The 17,147-nt window shown below is 47.8% G+C and overlaps 1 protein-coding gene across 1 annotated transcript in view; it reads right to left on the reverse strand.

Annotated features, from left to right (window-relative positions):
- Nucleotides 1-11,869: 11,869 nt before the first annotated feature.
- The window catches only part of LOC148504688 (uncharacterized), an 87,738-nt gene continuing 82,460 nt past the window's right edge, over nucleotides 11,870-17,147 (reverse strand). Inside the window, exon 13 of the mRNA XM_088448618.1 lies at nucleotides 11,870-12,819. Within this exon, the coding sequence (XP_088304744.1) occupies nucleotides 12,674-12,819 (146 nt within the window). The 3' untranslated portion in view covers nucleotides 11,870-12,673. The remainder of the gene's footprint in view (nucleotides 12,820-17,147) is intronic.

Here is a 17,147-nt window from a genome sequence, read left to right on the forward strand (position 1 = left end):
AATATGTCTTGCAGTGTGTCCTGATGTCGGGGAATTGACACCAAAACGTTGTAGTAAAGCACCGGCTGTTGTTTTTGCCTTACAAGTCCTGGAGTGCTGTCTTTTTCTTGCGGTTTATACATATATTCCATAGACAAAAAAACCTTACGGTTTTACATCTCCCATTAATGCTTCTACTACTGAATTTGTGCCACTCAAACTAAAAAAAGCAATGAAATTACGATCATTAAGGCTGGCGCCATAATGGACGTTTCCATTGCACAATACAGATATGGTATGCCATGACACCCTGTGGTTAATTGCAGATTCATCACTCTCAGAGAATGAGATTGCTGTCACTCACAAAATAGTGGAGCTGCTAGTTCACAGAATTGTGTGCTCATTGGAATACACACATGCAGTCTATGCAACTGAGGTTTGAGCAGTTATGTGGCTCCCACATCCCACTCAGTGCCCACAATCTTCCCATTCGATCACCACAACAATCTCACTGGCTTCCAACATCCTTCTCACTGCATACATTTATCTCATTTAGAATACACGTTCAGCTCCCTTATTTTTAAAACTATCATACTCTATCTATGCATGTACACTTTCTTCCCCTATATGCCTCCATGCTGCTATATATTCCCCAATCCCTACTGCTGTGTGGTCTCCCAACTGTGATAGTCTGTGTTCCCTCATCCACACCAATCTGTTTTTCCCCAGCTGCACCGTCCTGCACCCGTGCCTTCTCCACAGCCACGTTACTGTCTTTCTCTTATCTGTGGCTCTTTCTTCCTCCATCTGCATTACTCTGATCCCCCCAACCGTGCAACTCTGGGCCTGATTCAGAGCCGGACGCTATTTGTGCTCGCTCGTTCAGAAAAAGGGGCTGGCTATTTAAATTGAGCGCTCGCTCTTTGCGGTCTGTTAACGCCTCTATGTCTGAGCGAGCGTCCGAAACATGCGCTCGCTATTTTGTAAAGACGCCCCTTGGCCGTTCGCATCATACATCATCTCCGCTATTTATTAGATTAATCGAGTACATCGAAAGGCGTATGAACTGCTCGCTATTCTTGTGGTAGCATTTTCCTACCGCAATCATGCGAGCAGTTCAGGCTAAAAGACAACCAAGTGACGTGGTCGATGACACTGCTTTGTTATTATGCACTCCCATTAAACGCCCGTTTTGACCGTTTGGCACGCCTGCGTTCGGATCTCCACTCCCCGTTTTCAAGCACCTTCCCCTGTTACCACCCACAAACGCCTCATTCTGTCGCTCAAAATAGCAGTCATTCGCTATTTTGCGAGCACACGATTTCCAACCGCACTGACTGGTTGGCGCATGCGTATTACAACCCATACGCATGCGCAGATGTGCGAACATTGCTCGGAGTGAACGAGCGGCCGCTTACGAGCGGCTCTGAATCAGGCCCTCTGGCCCTTCCCCACCACCCGCACCACTCTGTTTTCCACCCCATCCACACCAATCTGTCTTCCGCAATCCCTACTGCTGTGTGGTCTCTGAACTGTGCTAGTCTGTTTTCTCATTCTCACCAATCTGTCTTTCTCCATCCGCACCACACTGCATCCGTGCAACTCTGTTTCCTTCTACACCACTGCCTTCCCCTAAGCCACGCCTCTGTCTTCCTTACCTCTGTGGCACTCTTTCTTCCTCTATCTGCACCACTCTGTCCCCCCCAACTGTGCAAATCTGTCTCCTCCCCCCACCCGCACTACTCTGTCTCCCTACCCATCCACACTAATCTGTCTTCACCAATCCCTACTGTTGTGTGTTCTCCTATTTGTGCTAGTCTGTATTTCCTTATCCACACACCAACCTGTCTTTACCCATCTGCACTGGTCTGTCTTCCCATGTTCATGCCACTCTCTACCGCCATTCACATCGCTGTCCCCCCAAACTGTGCCATCCATCTGCATTACTCTGTTCCACCACCCTATCTGCACCACTATTTTCACCCATCTGCATCACTTTGGTTCCCCCCCCTGTACTGCTTAACCTTCCCTCCTCTACACGCCTTTTTGTCACACCTGTCCATGCTGCTCTGTCTCCTCACCCCATCCACACCGCTTTTATCTCATCTGCACAGCTCTATTTTCTGGTTAGACCTCAGTTGCATAGACTGCATGTATGTATTCCAATGAGCACACAATTCTGTGAATTAGCAGCTCCACCATTTTGTGAGTGACAGCAATCTTACTCTGTGCGAGTGCTGAATCTCCAGTTAACCATATGGTGTCATGGCATACCATATCTGTATTATGCAAGGAACACGTCCATTAAAGCATAACGATCATAATTTCATTGTTTTTTTAGTTTGATTGGCACAAATTCCGTAGGTTTTGTGAAATTTCAGATCATGTCTAAGAAGCCTTAATGGGACATGTAAAACCGTAAAGTTTTTTGTCTATGGAATTTCATAGCTTTTTTATAATTTATTAACCATCAGGGTTTTGACGAGCAAACCGGGCCACCTGCAGGGGAGAAGGGCAACAAATAGGTACACTAACACGCAGGGCCGGCGCAACCCGCTCAGCAGATCCTGCACTGCAGGGAGGCGCCAGGCTGGAGAGGCGCTCTTCCTGCAGCTGCTGCTGCTGAGTCAGGGGCTGCCGCTGTGCCTGTCAAACTGTATGACATGCAGCGGCAGCCTGCTACAGGGAAACGTGGCTGAGCCTGAGCGGCTCTTCACATTGTCCCACCCCCTGCTGATCGGGTCTGTGCAGGGGGGCAGGGTTCCAGATGTCCCCCAGGGCCAGTACAATGTAGTTTCAGTGAGGGCTGCAGGGCATGACTGACAGCCGGGTGACTGCACTCATGCACCACTGGTTTCTTCTGGTCCCGAGTTCACCCTCTAGTCTGTACCTCTGCCAGTTCCTGCTCAGTGCCATGCCCCAGGGAAGGGAATCCCACCTCCTAACTGCTTTTGAATGAATCTCCGGGGACTATCTGGCTCTGTCCCCTCACCGCGATTCTCCTCCCCCTCCTGACTGTCACTAATCTGACTCTGTTCTACTACTACACCTACTCACCTCCTGTCCCTAGCCAAGACCCCGCCTCTTACACTAAGTCCCGCCCCCTCATCTAGCCTGTGTGACTATTCTTATCTACTCCCTGTTGGCTAAGGCCCCGCCCCTCACCCAAGACCCCACCCACTCATATATCCTGTCTGATCTACTCCCTCCATTCCCTTGCCAAGACCACGCCCCTTCCCCAAAGCTCCGCCTATTTCCCAGTCTATCCTGTCTCTGAATTAATTTCCTGTACCCTGCAGGGACCAGATACTTCCTCCTCCTGGACAGGTAAGTAATGGAGGGGTAAAAATGTTTAAATGTTATATAGGGGGATGGTATATTTATGCAATGAGATACAGCGGGACAGTCCCAGAAAAACGGGACTGTCCCACTGAACGGGACAGTTGGGAGGTATGCAATTATTGTGTATCATCACTGCAGCCACTGGATTCATACTGTATTTGGCATTGACACCTGGATAACAGTGGAACAATGGGATCAGTACTCCTTCCCCATGAGGCAACGCCCTTTTTTATAGGCATACGTCTTACGTCCATATTTAAAAAAAAATGGGGGTGGGGGTGCGCCAATGATCTTTCTGTCCCAGGGCACCAACTAGTTTCGGCTCTGCCTGGCATAACCCTTTTAGCGAGCACTAAAGGGATGATGCTTCATTGATAACCGGGGGCCTATGTGTTATATGTGGGTCAGTGATGGTCTCTGCATTATCTGATGGTCACTGCGGCACTCTCTGCATTATCTGATGGTCACTGCAACTCTCTTTGCATTGTTTGGCTGTTACTGCAACACTCTGTATTATCTGGCGGTCATTGCAATGCTCTCTGCATTATTTGGCATTCACTGTTACGCTCTATGCATTATCTGATGGTCATTGCTGTGCTCTGCATTATCTGGAGGTCACTTCGATGTTCCCTGCATTGTCGGCATTCACTGCGATACTCTCTGCATTATCTGGTGGTCGCTGAGATGCTCTCTGCATTATCGGGTGGTCGCTGAGATGCTCTCTGCATTATTTGGTGGCCACAGTTACGCTCTATGCATTATTTGACAGTCATTGCTACGCTCTCTGCATTATCTAGTGTCACTACGATTGTCCCTGGATTGTGTAAGGGGCACTACTACTGTGGGCATTGTGTATAAGGGGAACTACTGTGGGCATTGTCTATAAGGGGCACTACAACTGTGTGCATTATGTGTATAAGGGGCAGTAGTGCGGGCATTGTGTTTAAGGGGCACTACTGTGTGTCATAACATAAGGGACAGTTCTATGTGGTGTAATTGGAATCAGGGGCACTATGTGCAATGTAATGTGAATAAGATTGTGCTACTGTGTGGTGTCATTTCAATTGGGGGTACTATTGTGTAGCCACACCTCTTCCTATGAGACTATACACCATATTTATGGTGAGCGCTGAGGGCGCACGCTGTCTCTTTATAAAATCTAGGAGAAACGGCGCAAATTTATAGTTTGCAGGGGGGTACCGAAGACCCTAGCACCGGCCCTGCTAACATCCATTCCGAGTAAGCCATGCCTAGTGCTGGCACTGACTGTAACATTCATTCCGAGTCAGCTATGCCTAGTGCTGGCACTGACTGTAACATCCATTCCGAGTCAGCTATGCCTAGTGCTGGCACTGACTGTAAAATCCATTCCGAGTAAGCCATGCCTAGTGCTGGCCCTGACTGTAACATCCATTCTGAGCAAGCTATGCCTAGTGCTGGCACTGACTGTAATATTCATTCCGAGTAAGCCATGCCTAGAACTGGCACTGACTGTATCATTCATACCGAGTAAGCCATGCCTAGTGCTGGCACTGACTGTAACATCCATTCCGAGTAAGCCATGCCTAGTGCTGGCACTGACTGTAACATCCATTCCGAGTAAGCCATGCCTAGTGCTGGCACTGACCGTTTAATCCATTCCGAGTAAGCCATTCCTAGTGCTGGCACTGACTGTAACATCCATTCCGAGTAAGCCATGCCTAGTGCTGGCACTGACTGTAACATCCATTCCGAGTAAGCCATGCCTAGTGCTGGCACTGACCGTTTAATCCATTCCGAGTAAGCCATTCCTAGTGCTGGCACTGACTGTAACATCCATTATGAGTAAGCCATGCCTAGTGCTGGCACTGACTGTAACATCCATTACGAGTCAGCCATGCCTAGCGCTGGCACTGACTGTAACATCCATTCCGAGTAAGCTATGCCTAGTGCTGGCACTGACTGTAACATCCATTCCGAGTAAGCCATGCCTAGTGCTGGCACTGACTGTAACATTCATTCCGAGTAAGCCATGCCTAGTGCTGGCACTGACTGTAACATTCATTCCGAGTAAGCCATGCCTAGTGCTGGCACTGACTGTAACATTCTTTCCGAGTAAGCCATGCCTAGAGCTGGCACTGACTGTATCATTCATTCCGAGTAAGCCATGCCTAGTGCTGGCACTGACTGTAACATCCATTCTGAGTAAGCCATGCCTAGCGCTGGCACTGACTAACATCCATTCCGAGTAAGCCATGCCTAGTGCTGGCACTGACTGTAACATTCATTCCGAGCCCGTTATGCCTAGTGATGGCACTGACTATATCATTCATTTCAAGTAAACAATGCTAGTGCTGGCACTGACTGTGACATTCATTCCAAGTAAGCCATACCTAGTGCTATCACCTGAATCATTCCGGCGGGTAGACTCCATACTAGCGCTGTAGCATTCATATAAATTACTTTCAATTACAGAATAGTTACTTTGCCCTGATCCATTTTTCCCACCAGTAGTTATTATTAAATGACGAGAAAAGTATAAAAGTTTCATTTTTCTTTAATAAGTGTTGCGTAACCAGAACGTAGTGCTCCTTCAGTTTATTATTCTCAGTAGTGCTGTTAGTTGGACCACCGGAATGCTGCTGACAAATATCAGTTAGATTAGTAGACACATGAGTATACACCTTGTTCCGCATTTGGCCACAGAATTTTGACTGTAAAAATTGACCATAAGTCCAACCTGTACCACACAGCTCTAATCATAGACTATATATTCTACAGAAAAGCAAATTTTAAAAATTTACATAAGGCATCTTGCAGAACGGTGAAGCAAAAAGGGAACTTAAAGATCATTTTTAACGGGGAGGACAATAGATTTTTTTTTCATTTATTAAAAGTTGATTTGTACTTTTATTTTATAATTTTGTCTGTTTTTAATTTTATTTTACATTTTGAATGCATCTTATGTACTTATTAATAATTGTCCAGACATAGACATCGTGTCTTATGACTATTATACTTCATTAAATTATTATGTTATGTACAAATTGTCTAATGTAACCTTAGCATTTACTGCTAGAGGACCTATTTCTCGAATAATATTTGCAGGATATTCCCAGAAAACAGCCGTGTTTGGGGATACCCGCAAATAGTATCCCTTTAATGTACTACCGAGGGACCAGAGCAGTTATCTCCATATATACAGCAGAGCAGTCCTCCATATCTGACAGCAGCCACAGCCCCCATAGGTTTCTATGGGGCTGAGAAGCTGTCAGATTCGGCCCCGGGCGTTAGCCCGTTGTAGCCTATGAGCTACATTTCACAAAAATTTCCGGGCTGGAACCCTCTCTGGCAAAGGGCCTGATTCAGCATGGATCCCAGTTGCTAAAATGCACGCAATCTGCCGATTGTTGCGTTCTGCTCATGCGTATGCATTGCAGTGTGCGAACTAGCTATTGCGATCGGAACTGCGATCGCAGAGGTTACGCAGACCCATAGCAGCAGGGCCAGATTAACAATGGGGCACAAGGAGCTACAGCTCCAGGCCTCCACATAAAAATAGGCCTATCATCATGACAGCATGATGTTGACTGGCCATCTGCTGTCCACAAGGTCAGCCATAAATCATAAGTAGTAAAATTGTATTTCTTCTAGTTACCTTTTTTCTTTTATATATTTAGGGAGACATTGGGGCTGATAGTGTAGGGTGTGTACACGCCCACATGGCATTGGCCACACCCACACTGCACTGGTCACACCTTCTCAGCTTATCATAATAGGTCCTTGATCATTTTCAGCTCCAGGCCCATGTGGCCCTCAATCCGGCCCTGCATAGCAGAGTGATTGACAGGAAGTGCTGTTTGTGGGGGGTGGTCGGGCGAACGCAGGCGTGCCAGTGCATTGCAACGGCGTTGCAGGGGCGTGCATAAATTAGACACTGCGATGCCCTACGCAGCCATAGCACTGATAGTGTGCGTGGCTGTTAGCAATTTCTGAGTAAAGTCTGGGCTTGTGCAAGTGTGCGTATGGGTCCAATGTTACCGATTGTTTCGCTATTATGCTAAGTATTACGGATCTGAGACATGGGAAAGTGGGCATCCTTATGTGGGGCTGTGATCGCACTGTTATACTGCGATCGTAATGCATTTGCATATCACCACTGATATTAGCAACTGTGTTGGGTGCGCATTAGCAGAATAGCGATACGTAGTGAATCAGGCCCAATGTCCGCCTTACATGCGTGGTCAGTAGATCGCACATGAGCAGGAGTCCTTATAGAGGAGTGAAGAGACCACTCATGCGGTCACTTTACTCTGAACACATTGCAGAGACAGGTTCCACTCCTGGCATAAACCTGATACATGTAATGCTGTTTTCTCCTAGCGTAAAACTATACTATATACTCAAGGGTGCTGAGAGGGAGGTGGGGCGGGGACATGATACTCAGGCCCAGCTTCTCTGTGGCATGCACATTAGGATCAATACATATTTTTCACAACGGGTCATGGCCATGCTCCTACTATTAGTCACACCACCATGTCAGCATTAGGGTCCGTCTGATGTCTCAGCGGCCCAGCATATGCTACTGTTGAACAGCACTGATGGTGTAATGGTTAGCATTACTGCCTTACACCACTGAGGCCTTGAGTTTGATTACCATCAACGCCCAAACTGTGTAGAGTTTGTATGTTCTCTAAGGGTGTGCATGGGTTTCATCCGGGTGCTGGATTCCTCTCACAATCCAAAAACATTTTGATAGGTTCATTGGCTCCGAACAAAAATTAACCCTATTGTGTATGTGTGTACTGTACATGTGGTATGTGACATGGGGCCCCATTTGCAAACGGAACGAAATACCAGCGGGAATTTTAGTTTAGTATCACTGATACAAACAAAAATTCCACTGGTATTTAGTAATAATTACCCCTCCGGCGAGGTCCCGCGAAGTCGAAGCTCTCAGCGAGGTCCTCCGCTGGGCGGCTTGCAGCCTAACGCTGCCAGCGACGGTTCGTCTGGAAGGCTTAGCTGAAGCCGGAAAGGCACCGCTGGGTCTCCATTGCCGGCAATGGGGCCTGCATCGCTCTCACTATCTAAAAGATGGAGAAAGCGATGCTGTAAAAACTAAATACAGAAACCTGGCATAACCCCTTTAGCAAGCGCTAAAGGGGATATTTTTCGTTTGTAAATGGGGCCCATGCTTTGTGAGCTCCACTGGGGCAGGGACTGATGTGAATATGCTCTGTAAAGCTCTTCCGGAATATGTGTGCGCTATGTAAAAATCTGTTAATAAATACTGCTTTCTTCTGGCATGAGCCTAGTCCATATAATATTATTTACCTCTGGCGCCTATACTACTGTTTTCTCCTGGAATTAAACTGGCGCATATTCTATGGTTTTCTCCTGGCCTTAAACTGGCACATATACTATTGTTTTCTCCTGGCCTTAAACTGGCACATATACTACTGTTTTCTCCTGGCATTAAACTGGCGCATATTCTATGGTTTTCTCCTGGCCTTAAACTGGCACATATACTACTGTTTCTCCTGGCAGTAAACTGGTGCATGTACTACTGTTTTCGTCTGACATTAAACTGGTGCATATACTACTGTTTTCTTTTGGCATTAAACTGGCACATATACTACTGTTTTCTTCTGGCGTGAAACTGGCGCATATACTACTGTTTTCTTTTGGCATTAAACTGGCGCATATACTACTGTTTTCTTCTGGCATTAAACTGGCGCATATACTACTGTTTTCTTTTGGCATTAAACTGGCGCATATACTACTGTTTTCTTCTGGCATTAAACTGGCGCTTATACTACTGTTTTCTTCTGGCATTAAACTGGCTCTTATACTACTGTTTACTTCTGGCATTAACCTGGCGCATTTATACTGTTTTCTCCTGGCCTTAAAGTGGCGCATATACTAGTGTTTTCTTCTGGCATTAAACTGGCGCATATACTACTGTTTTCTTCTGGCCTTAAAGTGGCGCATTTATACTACTGTTTTCTTCTGGCATTAAACTGGCGCATATGCTACTGTTTTCTTCTGGCCTTAAAGTTGCGCATATACTACTGTTTTCTTCTGGCATTAAACTGGCGCATATGCTACTGTTTTCTTCTGGCCTTAAAGTGGCGCATTTATACTACTGTTTTCTTCTGGCATTAAACTGGCGCATATGCTACTGTTTTCTTCTGGCCTTAAAGTGGCGCATTTATACTACTGTTTTCTTCTGGCATTAAACTGGCGCATATACTGCTGCTTTCTTCTGGCATTAAACTGGTGCATCTACTACTGTTTTCTTCTGGAATTAAACTAGCTCATATACTACTGTTTTCTTCTGGTGTGAAACTGGCGCATATACTACTGTTTTCTTCTGGCGTGAAACTGGCGCATACATTACTGTTTTCTTTTGGCGTGAAACTGGTGCATATACCATTGTTTTCTTCTGGCGTGAAACTGGCGCATATACCACTGTTTTCTTCTGGCGTGAAACTGGCGCATATACTACTGCAGCAGCAGAAATGACAGGGACAATGACTTGTTGGCCATTTTCCCAGAGATTTTGTGTATGAGCAGCAGAGAAGTTACCGGAAACACGACGCAGGTCAATTCCAAATTCCCTAAAACCTGCACATGTGCAGTAGACCTGGCACAATCCCAGAGTCTACTGCACAACGGAGAGGAAGGGGCCCGTACGGAAACCGGACACAAGCCCTCTCCTCTCTTAAACCATCCCTGCCTGTCCCCCTCCTCTCCTCTCTCATCTTTCCCCCTTCTCCCCCCAATCTCTCACTTCTATGCACATGTTAAAATCTTAATAATTTAATATAAGACTTCTGACTTAGTAGTCACTTGGAATTCAAGATTGGAGTAAGAAGTTGTTAGGTGGACACACGTCTTATCTATGAACTGAGTCTAAGCGCAATACGCTTGATTTTTGATTTGGATCCGTAAAAAGAGTATTTTAAGTCTACTTTTGAAAAAGCATTTCAGGGAGATTGTGAAAGCGAGACCTATGAGCGCGGTGGTAAAGTGGGCGTGTACTGCTACATCTGAGAGGCGTGTCATACACTGACTTACATGTAAATGTAAATGAGCCCCAAAGCTGTTAGTAAGATCTATTTGTAGGTGAAAACACAATGATACTTTTCAGAAAATACATGTAGCCATAGGGATCATTGTGCCTTATTACCAGTGCAGGGAAATTATACTAATGATCCCATTTGAATGTATATATCTCTGTTTTTCTAACAGCTTCATAATAGGGGTAAGGTACAATCAGGGAGATTGCTGGACTATTCAGGGAGACAGGGAGATTGCTACTATTCCAGGGAGTCTCCCTGACAATGAGGGAGGGTTGGTAAGTATGATTTTAGTGCATCAAGGACGATTTTAAATACAGTTAATTTGATGCAAACGGTTCCATAACAAAAGCAAAGATAAGTGCTGACAAGGCAGGACAGCTCTGCATGGTCCCATTAGAGATACTGAAAGGGGAAGATAGGAACCAATTAGCAGGCCGAGGGTTTTTTTATACATGGTGAGAATCGCCTGGAGAATAGGGGTGTCATTCAGAGTCGGTCACAAGCGCTGAGCGCTCGCAACCGATTCGATGTTGCCCCACTGGGCATGTGCATGACGGAGCCGGCTCCGTCGTGTGCATGCGCGAGTCCCGGCTAGCGACGGACGCTCCGTCGCTAGGGGTCTCGCAGCAGACGGGGCGAGCTGTCGATGGTGAGTGACAGCTTGCCCCGTTTGGGAGGCGGGCAGGGGGCGTGCCTGCCAAAACGGAGGCGTTCTCGCCAGAACTCTTACCGTTTAGGGGCGGCCCCACTGACATCCATTGCTGATGTCAGTGGGTAGCTTTCTGCTCGATTAGAGCAGGAAGCTCCCTGGGGCTTACGAGTGCCCAGAGCCATCCTTAGGGTTTGGTCGTAAGCCCCGATGGTCGCGATGGTCTTGACCATCGCGACCATCACCTATGTCATTGGCTAGAGCTGTGGGTGTTAACCCACAGCTTAGCGATCGACAAGGAGGCGGTCATTCGGGATCCAAGCGGTTGCCCTGATTCAGTGCGACCGTTTGCAACTAACGACCGCCTCTGAATGAGGTCCTAAGTCCTTTACATCAAAACCTGGCAAAGACCTTGACCATATACAGCTAATGCATATGGTAATATATTTTTGCATTGCTTTGTTATCTGTTTATAAAGTTTTTATGAATAAAAATAACATGTACTACACAATTACCAACTTTCATTATCATTTATTAAGCACATATTCATGATTAGTAATAGAAAAAAAGATTAAACTCAGATTAAATGTCCAGACCAAAGTGTGTGAGGAATTTATTGTCAACTTTTTATTTGACTGATATTATGAAATATTCAGACTCCAGGAAGTATATTTACTAAAGTGCTGTTTTTTTTTTAGAAGTGGAGATGTTGCCCATAGCAACCAATCAGATTCTACTTAACATTTATCTAGCTCCTTCTAAAAGACAATAGCTAGAATCTGAATGGTTGCTATGGACAAAATCTCCCACACTTTAGTAAATATGCCCCCAGTTGCAGTAGTAGAACCATGTGAGTGGTCAGGAATCTGGGTGGCACACATGGAGAAGTGTGGATATGCACAGGATGGATTTAATAGATTTCATTTCAGCGCCTGAGCAAGACTTGTGCCATAATCACTGATGCCACGAGGTAGAGTTTCTCCTGGGCATCAGACTACCGCAGTTATTTTAGGTGGGGAGAATTAAATACATTGCTAATTATTTTGCCTGTCATTCTACATTATATTGGAGAAAGGTACAGTATGGTCACTGTCATCAAACCCCATTTGTATACCCTATATTTCTCAAATCATAACCCTGTTGCATTCTGCACTACACACTATGGCTATAGGCACAGTGTACCCTAAAGTTGCACTATACTATAAGGTAGTCACATAGCCAACGTGCCTAAACTATATATCTGTTGGCAGCAAACTTATGGAAGACATTTCTGCCGTGTCCAATGGAATCAAACTGTTCCTGGTTTCATAACAGATCATCTTGTTTTCTAGATTTGGTTGACTGGCTCCTAAATTCTAAAAGAGTTTGTCCATCCCTGGTTTAGAAGCACAATACTTTAAAACCTTGTAGTATCTATATATGCAGTCAATGATACATTTGACCATTAGTGTTTTCTCTTTGTAGCAAAATTATAAGTATCAATAATGCCAACATGATTTCCCAGGCCTTAATGTTAATCTACAGTAGGTAACAAAACACAGTTCAAATTAACTCAGTTATTTAGATATACTATTAGCAATCTTTGTTCCTGTGATACATTGACATTTAATATAGGAAGCATTTTGTTGCCATGGAATCAGGAGTCTTGAGTGTTGAGTCTCTTATAACCTGTGGTCCTGGCTTTCTTCATGTACAGATGTACTGTTACTGCGCCCAGTGCAACAATGACCACTCCTGATAGGGCAATCACCAGAGTATTCACATTCAGAGAGTGGGGGTCTCCTATTGTACATATGGAGGGAAGAGGATCGTAATTAGAATATACAGTGTATGTTCCAAAAGCAAATGTATACACAAATGTGCTACAAACAACCACACAGGCCTTATTCCAAATCTCAGCAGTGTTGCTATGCTTGTCTCTTTAAGCCTATGATCTAGCATAGCTGGGAGGGCGATTCAATTGTTGCGTGGGCGGCGGTAATTAATGAGCGCCCAGGTTTGCAATTCAATTGTTCTGGATGCTCATTAATTATCACCCTCTTCACGCCTCATTTGACCAGGTTTAGCCATGTAAAATGGCATAATCCCATCTAAAGTCATGGTTAGAGTGCCCTAACTGCAATTAGGGCACCCTAACGACTGGTTGCTGGTGCATTTTTCGGAAGGGTGCGAGCAGAAATGCCGGTGGCTATCGTGCTCAGACGGAGCAACAATTGAATAACTCCGTCTGGAGTCTTAAAAAAATAACCACCAGCTTAACAATTGAATTGCCCACTGTGAGTTTAAAATCTGTGTGATACTTGGTGGCAAAGGATGCAGAGCAATCATCATGCTTTTGTGAGTCAGTGTAGGGACTGGCCAGAATAGAAGATTTTGACGGAGTTGGCCGGCTTGACAAATGACTACATATACAGTATATTGGAACAAACCTTCCCTAAATTGAAATTAAATACAGTTTGGAGTGTAATTATATGAGTTATTTAAATAGTGTGGTCACATACCTCAGACACCAGATAGTTTAGTGCTGTGGATTTAGTGCTCCCATAGCCTCACACACACACACTACCCCCATAGCCACACACACACTGCCCCATAGTCACACAAACACACACTACCCCCATAACCACACACACACTGACCCCATAGCCTCACACACACTGCCTCCATAGCCACACACACGCACACACTGACCCCATAGCCTCACACACACACACACACACACACACACACACAGTACCCCATAGCCTCACGCACACGCTGCCCCCATAGCCTCACACACACACTGCTCCCATAGCGTCACACACACACTACTCCCATAGCCTCAACACACACTGGTCCCATAGGCACACACACTGCCCCCATAGCCTCACACATACACTGCTCCCATAGCCACACACACACACTGCCCCCATAGCCTCACACACACACTGCCCCCATAGCCTCACACACACACTGCCCCCATAGCCTCACACACACACTGCCCCCATAGCCTCACACACACACTGCCCCCATAGCCTCACACACACACTGCCCCCATAGCCTCACACACACACTTCCCCATAGCAGGGGCATATCTATAATGGGTGCAGGGTGTCCCATGTCCAGGGGGGGGCCCTCACCGCACACTCTGCACCCATATTATTTAAAATTTACCTCTGCGAGATCCCGCGTCGAGTGTCAGCGCTGTACAAAAGGCCGGAAAAATGGCCGTGGTGGCCATTTTTCCAGCATCTTACACATGCACAGTAGACTCCGGACACGCTCTAGTGCCCAGAATCTACTAATGCTGTGACCGGCCAGCCATGTCAGTCGGCTGCCGGCCGCTGGGAAGAGAGGAGTGGGCCCTGGACGGGGAATGCACACAGGCCCCCTCCTATCTAAAGACGTGCTTGCCCCATAGCCTCACACACGCTGCCTCATAGCCTCACACACACGCTGCCCCATAGCCTCACACACACACACACACACACACACACACACACACACACACACACACTACCCCCATAGCCTCACACACACATTCACACTGCCCCATAGCCACACACACACTGCCCCCATAGCCTCACACACACACATTCACACTGCCCCCATAGCCACGCTCACACACTACCCCATAGCCTCACTCACACACTACCCCCATAGCCTCACACACACACATTCCCACTGCCCCTATAGCCTCACACACACACACACTGCCCCACATGCTCACACACACACTGCCCCCATCTATAATGGGTGCAGGGTGTGCGGTCATTTTTCCGGCGTTTTGCCCATGCGCAGTAGACTATGGGCACACTCTAGTGCTCAGAGTCTATTAATGCTCCGGTGACTGGCCAGCCGCGTCAGTCGGCTGCCGGCCGCCGGGAAGAGAGGGGTGGGCCCTGGACGGGGAATGCACACATGCCTCCTCCTCTCTAAAGACGCCCCTGCACCATAGCCTCACACACATGCTGCCCCATAGCCTCACGCACATACACACAACCCCCATAGCCTCACACACACATTCATACTGCCCCCATAGCCTCACACACACACACTCTACCCCATAGCCTCACTCGCACACATTCACACTGCCGCCATAGCCTCTCTCACACACACTACCCCCATAGCCTCACACACACACACACTGCTGCAATAGCCTCACACACACATTCACACTTCCCCCATAGCCTCACACACACTGCCCCCATAGCCTCACTCACACACTGCCCCCATAGCCTCACACACAAACACACACACTACCCCATAGCCTCACACACACACTACTCCCATAGCCTCACACAGACACACACACTGCCCCCATAGCCTCACACACACACTGCTCCATAGCCTCACACACACACACTGCCCCCATAGCCTCACTCACACACTACCCTCATAGCCTCACACACACACTCACACTGCCCCCATAGCCTCACACACACACTGCTCCCATAGCCTCACACACAAACACACACACTACACCATAGCCTCACATACACACACTACTCCCATAGCCTCAACACAGACACACACACTGCCCCCATAGCCTCACACACACACTGCTCCATAGCCGCACACACACACACACACACTGCTCCATAGCTACACACATGCACACACTGATCCCATAGCCTCACACACACATACAGTACCCCATAGCCTCACGCACACGCTGCCCCCATAGCCTCACACACACACTGCTCCCATAGCGTCACACACACACTACTCCCATAGCCTCAACACACACTGGTCCCATAGGCACACACACTGCCCCCATAGCCTCACACACACACTGCCCCCATAGCCTCACACACACACTGCCCCCATAGCCTCACACATACATTGCTCCCATAGCCTCACACACACACTGCTCCCATAGCCTCACACACACACTGCTCCCATAGCCTCACACACACACTGCTCCCATAGCCTCACACACACACTGCTCCCATAGCCTCACACACACACTGCCCCCATAGCCTCACACACACACTGCTCCCATAGCCTCACACACACACTGCTCCCATAGCCTCACACACACACTGCTCCCATAGCCTCACACACACACTGCTCCCATAGCCTCACACACACACTGCTCCCATAGCCTCACACACACACTGCTCCCATAGCCTCACACACACACTGCTCCCATAGCCTCACACACACACTGCCCCCATAGCCTCTCACACACACTGCCCCCATAGCCTCTCACACACACTGCCCCCATAGCCTCACACACACACTTCCCCATAGCAGGGGCGTATCTATAATGGGTGCAGGGTGTCCCGTGTCCAGGGGGGGCCCTCACCGCACACCCTGCACCCATATTATTTAAAATGTACCTCTGCGAGATCCCGCGTCGAGTGTCAGCGCTGTACAAAAAGCCGGAAAAATGGCCGTGGTGGCCATTTTTCCAGCATCTCGCACATGCACAGTAGACTCCGGACACGCTCTAGTGCCCAGAATCTACTAATGCTGTGACCGGCCAGCCATGTCAGTCGGCTGCCGGCCGCTGGGAAGAGAGGAGTGGGCCCTGGACGGGGAATGCACACAGGCCCCCTCCTATCTAAAGACGTGCTTGCCCCATAGCCTCACACACGCTGCCTCATAGCCTCACACACACGCTGCCCCATAGCCACACACACACACACACACACACACACACACACACACACACACACACACACACACACACACACACACACACTACCCCCATAGCCTCACACACACATTCACACTGCCCCATAGCCACACACACACTGCCCCCATAGCCTCACACCCACGCTCACACACTACCCCATAGCCTCACTCACACACTACCCCCATAGCCTCACACATACACATTCCCACTGCCCCTATAGCCTCACACACACACACTGCCCCACATGCTCACACACACACTGCCCCCATCTATAATGGGTGCAGGGTGTGCGGTCATTTTTCCGGCGTTTTGCCCATGCGCAGTAGACTATGGGCACACTCTAGTGCTCAGAGTCTATTAATGCTCCGGTGACCGGCCAGCCGCGTCAGTCGGCTGCCGGCCGCCGGGAAGAGAGGGGTGGGCCCTGGACGGGGAATGCACACATGCCTCCTCCTCTCTAAAGACGCCCCTGCACCATAGCCTCACA

Source organism: Taudactylus pleione, unplaced genomic scaffold (genome assembly GCF_031769625.1).
Source record: "Taudactylus pleione unplaced genomic scaffold, aTauple2 ptg000462l, whole genome shotgun sequence".
Taxonomy (NCBI): Eukaryota; Metazoa; Chordata; class Amphibia; order Anura; family Myobatrachidae; genus Taudactylus; species Taudactylus pleione.